The 6593-nt window shown below is 33.7% G+C and overlaps 1 protein-coding gene across 1 annotated transcript; it reads right to left on the minus strand.

Annotated features, from left to right (window-relative positions):
* Window positions 1-287: 287 nt before the first annotated feature.
* LOC141592020 (putative pectate lyase 5) lies at window positions 288-5938 on the minus strand. Its single transcript, XM_074412561.1, has 4 exons — window positions 5457-5938; window positions 4168-5023; window positions 2951-3156; window positions 288-816 (listed from the first exon to the last, which is right to left on the minus strand). Exons 1-4 carry the CDS (start codon window positions 5603-5605, stop codon window positions 525-527), a joined length of 1503 nt encoding a protein of 500 aa, XP_074268662.1. The 5' UTR covers window positions 5606-5938; the 3' UTR covers window positions 288-524.
* Window positions 5939-6593: the final 655 nt, after the last annotated feature.

The raw sequence follows: 6593 nt of genomic DNA on the forward strand, positions 1-6593 counted from the left end.
TCATTTTCATCCACATATTACCAATCCACTAAATATTGGTCCAAAACCAATGTGGAAGATCATATAGAATAGGAGAGAGTACTACGGAGTAAATGATAAAATTCTATAAATACCGTGCATACATTGCACGAGGTCTATGCTAGTTCCATTTCAATTCATTATGACCTTTTGAAACAAACGCGTCCTTAATTCTTGTCATTTGATTCATAGGTCACAATCTAAGTCAAGTTTGCCGCACTTTTGGGTCATCAAATAACTACACAAAGTTAAACTGAAGTTGCAACTAATTTTACTTTCAAATTAGCTTTGACGTAGGATGGTTTTGTCCAATAAGCTTTATAACACATGCATGTAGCAATCTACCATCCACCATTTGCTTATTGCTTAATTTACACGTCATTTTGTTTTTGTTTCAATCCCACTATAATTTTGTCTAACGGAAAGTTGCAACAATTGACTGCGCAATTTTTCTTAATTTCTGCCTAATTATCTATTATAATCTTGACTTTAATGAATCTCCACAACTATGAATCAAATTGTAAAAGAAAATGATCATTTGTGGAAATATAAAAAGTTAAAATGATTAAAGCAGAGAAAATGGTGGAGAATTTATATGAAGGCGAAGGAGTTGCGTTGCTAAAAAACAATCCTCCACCATCTCCGCCACCGTAGAAGCCACTATCTCCCGGTGGAGCATTAGCGCCACCGCTGAACATCCCTCCCGGCACTGTACCGGTACTGCCAGGAAATAGCCCGCCCCCGACACTAAAACCACTACCTCTTGATCCTGGACCCGCTATGCCAGCTGGTGCACCCCTGCATACATCATTCACAGCATAAGAAAAAAAACCCAAGTTGATTATCTATAGCAATGCGCTTGTAAAGTTGTATATAAGTTCTTTCAGGTCCATCTTCTGATTGAAGCAGGATTTGATATAACGAAACTCAATATACATTAAACGTTTCAAGGGTTCAAGATGCTAAAATAAGGAAGCAACATAGGAAAAAAAATTTAACTAAAGACTCAATAACTACCTTGCTAAGAGAGGACGGTGGCACTACTAAGGCCCTGTTCTTTTGGACTGAAACTTATAGGATCTCGAATCGAATCGAACTTATAGGATCGAATCGATCTCGAACTTATAGGATCCGAATCGAATCGAACTTATAGGATCGGAATCGAACTTATAGGATCGAATCGAATCGAACTTATAGGATCTCGAATCGAATCGAACTTATAAGATCGAACTTTTCTGAACTGAACTTATATGAGCCGAACTTAACTTAATTTTATTTTATTTTATTTTATTTAACTTAACTATTACTATTACTATTACTATTATTATTACTATTACTACTATTACTATTACTATTTACTATTACTATTACTATTACTATTACTATTACTATTATTATTATTATTATTATTATTATTATTATTATTATTATTACTTGCCAAGAGAGAACATTGATAAAAGAAAAATTAGTGTAAAACACAAGGTAAAATAATAAAAAATTTCCCTTTTATATGTATTGGTTTGTTCATACATTATACTACGATTACATTACGATAACAAATAAATCACATATTATATCTTTTTTTCTAATCATTTATTTCCATATTATCATAATCCTCGTCACTTTCATCTTCACTACCACTCTCAACAACGGATCCATTACCTCGCTAAATGTTTTTGACTTTGTTTCGTACCTAATACATGGCCTTATTCCGCTTTTTATCAAACATGCCCAGATCTATTATGACGCTAAAATTATTAATGAGAGCAGTGATTTTTTTTTAAAAAATAATAATGTATGTATCGAATAATTTAATTAATGTCAAATGTTTTTATATCGGTCTTTAAAAATAATACTCCGTATATAGCTTTTCTGAACTAAATTTATAGGATTTGAATTTTTCTGAACTGAATTTATAGGATCTGAACTGAACTTATAGGATATGAACTGAACTAAACTGAACTTATAGGATCTGAACTGAACTTATTGGATCTGAACTGAACTGAACTTATAGGATCTGAACTGAACTTATAGGATCTGAACTGAACTGAACTTATAGGATGTGAAGTGAACTGAAATTAAGTGACTTTAAGTCCAAAAGAACAGGGCCTAAACCCCTCAATCGTACTGGGTTACTTATTGACTTTTAATCAAATGTAATACATTTCGACACTAATTAATGTTCATTGTTAACCGGAAATATTTGAGTATTTTAATCTACTTCAAACATATACAACAATCTTAATATAAGGTCCCGTGATAGAGAAATAGCAGCATTTGCCATGCTTCCCTTAGCTAATAATGTACTTCGTACACTATTGTAATCTTGTCATCATTTCATAAATGCCTTGTTTTCTAGACAACTACTAATAATAATGCATGGGAAAAATGGTTTATATGACAAAGACTTGAAAATATCTCCATCATTCAATATACTTATATCAAGAATTGACAAAAGCCATCAAATTAAAAGTTTCCAATATTTTGTTTTCTAACTTCAAAATTTTCACATTGACAAATAACTAGTTTATTTTGGTATGACAATATATAAGATTAATAATTTTATAATCGGACTGCATATGTTATATGTTATGTTATTTCAATGCGCATGAAGTAGGAAAAAAAACACAATTATTTACCACCTTTATTTCAATCAAATGAATAAACCATGTTTATATGAGTAAATTTGAACAAAGTGTGAAGTTATCGACTTAAATCTAAACTTTTAAACCATAAATATAGCAGAACAACGAGGACATCATAAAAGATATTGGATATTTTATCAATCTTACTTATATTTTAGTCCTAATTCACCCCCCTCCTCCCTTAAAATGGCCGATCATATTAGAATTATTATTCCGAGTTTAAATCCTGATCCCGTCGCCTAGAGAAAACAGAGAAGAAAAGAAAAGATAAAGAGAAAAGTACGGACCCATTGGGAAGAAGGATGCCGGCATTGTTGGTAAGTTGGTCAATATAAGCGGCAGGTTGAGGCTGCATACTTGAAGCCAAAGTGAATTGAGGAGTGACACCATCACCTGATGGTACAAAAAATGCTCCATTTACCATCAAGTCTCCTTCTGTTCTCCAATTCCACTCCGCCCATTCCTCTTCACCTGCATCCAACCGCTTTGTCACCTGTATTTCATATCCCATTAATTTATTTATTATTCACTTGTTAACTACTTTTCAATCATTTCTTTTAAAAAAAAGGATTTTAGTAGAAAAATATGAGAGTAGCTGAGTACGGTGTCACTGAACTCGGTTACGTTGGAACTTAGTAAGAGTCAGTAACACCCACACATTTTTCGTAACTAAAACTAGTGAATCTAAGTGATAATGTTAAATATAGTCCCCTATTTTTCTACTTTCACCACAAAAAAAGTGTATACAAGAACAATGTAGCCTTGCGACTAAAAGGATTTGAGGAAGTTTGACCAGAATCATTGCATAACACTATTGAAAAGGCGCGGGTAAAATAAGGATAAATCTGATGCAAGATACTCCTTCGGTCCTAGTTAATTCTTTATGTTTGAAATTGGAAGAAAAATGTGTTGCAGAACACAAAAATTTGGATAAAGTAACGTACACATAGGAAGAAAAAAAAAACATCTACTTCAAAAAAAATAGAAACCTAAAAACCGAAATGACTAAGACACCCCAAATAGAAATAATATAGAGAAATGGCAGGGACGGAAGGAGTAAACGAAAAGTGTATCTTTTAAAATAGAAAGCATTGATTTCAACTAGAAATGGAAGGGAAAAGAATCAAAAGGACAAATCTATGAGGCATATAATTACCTTGAAAGTTAATGGATGTAGAAAGATATGATGCTAAATTACTTTGAATGAAGGTCGAAAGCAGTGTAAGCTCAAAATGTCAGTTAGTGAAGTGAGCTTATTCACTATTGAATTGCTAAAACGAGCAGTCTTAATCAAAATTATGAATACTTTGTTAAAAGAAAGTAACATTTCAACTACTTGGATAATTTGGATTCCCTAATGCAAGTGGACCTTAATAGTAGAATATTATCACATGGAAGATATAAAGACTTTTGAGGCTTCCCCTTTTAAAAAGAACACTAAGAGCACTGCAGAAGATATAATGGGACATAAATCAACAATGGCATGATATGGACAATGGAGTACCTCTTTGGCATTTGGATTTGGTGGTGCTATGTATCGATTTCCTTGACTATTGATCGTTGGCCGGGAGCTCCCACCCACGGCGTACTCTCCCCAGCTCGTATAGTCATTGTTCACTACATGGAAATATCCGAACCTACACCTAGGCATCCTTTGAGTTAATGCTTCACCAAAACGATTAAATGCCACTGTGATCTGCATTCCGCGGTCTTGTGGATAGTCATCACTATGTCCTAGTAGCATAACCTTGTCATGGTGAGAAAAATAGTTGTTTGATATTGTTATCGCGGTGGACCCCACCGTGCAATCTATTAGACCGTCAGCGCAATTAGCCAAAGTGCAATGGTCTACCCACACATTGCTAGACGAGAATATGTGGATCCCATCACCGTCCGAATTCTTAGGGTAACAATGGTGTATGTTAATGTTATGGATTATAACATTTGTGACATGTTCAATTGAAATGCACCCTCCACCGGTTATCTCAACATGTGCACCGCGTCCATCAATGGTCTTAAAACTAGTCACCATTAGGGGACTGTTAAGTTTAATTAGCATGTCGGCCGCAAATATTATCCACACTGGACCCGGTTGGCTTACTGCATCTCGTAAAGTCCCGGGTTTTGGTTGGTGCGGGTCTGGATCCGACGAGTCCGTGACCACATAAATAGGTCCACCTTTGCCTCCAATAGCCTTATAACCAAACCCGATTGCACAATCAGCCAATTGTTGACGATTCGCAGCCCAATTTGGGTCACATTTCCAACAATCATCAATTGGGTTGCCAGTAACACAAGAAAGTTGATCCTTGTCTTCAAATGTTAGGGTTTTCCTTCTCCATAGAGAAACATTAACTCTCCTGCAAGAAAAGCAGAGAACATTCAACAACCCTATATTCAATGCAACTAAAAATATAATATAATATTATTAAAAATCATAGAAATTGAGCAGTACCCATTTAAAATTAGACAAAACCCAGATGAAATTTGTCAAAAAGCAATAAACTTGGACTGGTAAACTCAAAATTTGACATACCCAGATGGAATTTTTCTCAAAACAGAGGAAAAACAGAACAATTACACATAAAGAATTACAACAGTTATTATAGGCGTCACCAGGTGGTACTGAGTTTCAGTACCACCAGGTGGTGGCCGTGGCCGTGGCCATGGGCATGGGGTTATCTCATTTTCCTAAAGGTAGTGCATTATCATTGTACACAAGATTATGGCTTAATTAAAAGAAACTTTACTACAAAAACATGATAAGAATGAGGTAATGTGAGTTTTTTTTACCTGTGAAATTCTTGGACAATGTGTTCAGGATAAGGGTGTTCATGTGGGAGAGTAAGATTTAAGGAAATAGAAGAAGAAAAGCTGCAGAAACAAGAAAAAAGTAGAATAAAAGTGACAAAAATACAAGATATTTGTAGCATTTTTGCCATTGAAATTGTTGGGCCCAAAATAAATAAAGATTCTCAAATGTGGTTACCAAAAAGACTTGGTGGAAAATATATAGAATGAAGAATTTTTTTTTTTTTGAAGGAATAGTAATGCAAGTGGATTAATAAAAATAATAATTCTAATGTGAAAAGGGTTTAACTAAGGGTTTGGGTGTATATGGTTATTTGATTAAGAAGAAAGGAAGAAAATTAATGGTGATTGTGACAAGATGAGAGTGAAGAGAAGAAGGAGAAGCGGGAAACAAGGAATCACCCGCCATTATCTCCTACCTTGCTTCCTCATCATTATAAAAGAATGCGGCTATGTTTTGTTGATTTTTGTGAGCCGGCTATTCTTTCTTTTTGTTGTTTATATACTTTTGTTATACCTTGATTTTGGAAACAATTTATGACGTCACATTGTGAATTTTATGGTACAAGTAATATAGGTGCCGTTTGGCCTAGTTTATGTGAAATAACTTTTACTTTTTAGAATGAGTTTTTTTCATAAACTACTTTTTGAAAAAGTTGTGGTTGTTTGGCTTAACTTTTGTAAAAGTAGTTTCTTAACAAATTGATGTATTTGGCCTACTACTGTTTTTTAGTTTTTTTTTTTAGTTTCCATAATCCTAAGAGTTTTTGGGAGAAGTAGTTATAAGATCAATTTGGTCTTGTTTTAGTATTTCTTTATTAACTTCTGACTTTTCAAAAGTAGTTTTTTATCTCCCTAAATTATAGTGTTTGGCCCAGCTTCTACTTTTACAATTAGAAAAGCACTTAGAAAGTTTGACCAAACACCCCCATAATTTCGTAGGCTCGTTTTTGTTATTAAGGAAAATTTGGCATATTGTTTGTTATAACCTACGGAGTATAAGGAAAACCAAATTGTTGTGTGAGACCATTTTTTTATATAAGACTAACCCAATAAGAGAAAGTCAATAAAATTAATTGATAAATATATATTAAAATATTTTATTTTGATAACCTAATA

Source organism: Silene latifolia, chromosome 7 (genome assembly GCF_048544455.1).
Source record: "Silene latifolia isolate original U9 population chromosome 7, ASM4854445v1, whole genome shotgun sequence".
NCBI lineage: Eukaryota > Viridiplantae > Streptophyta > Magnoliopsida > Caryophyllales > Caryophyllaceae > Silene > Silene latifolia.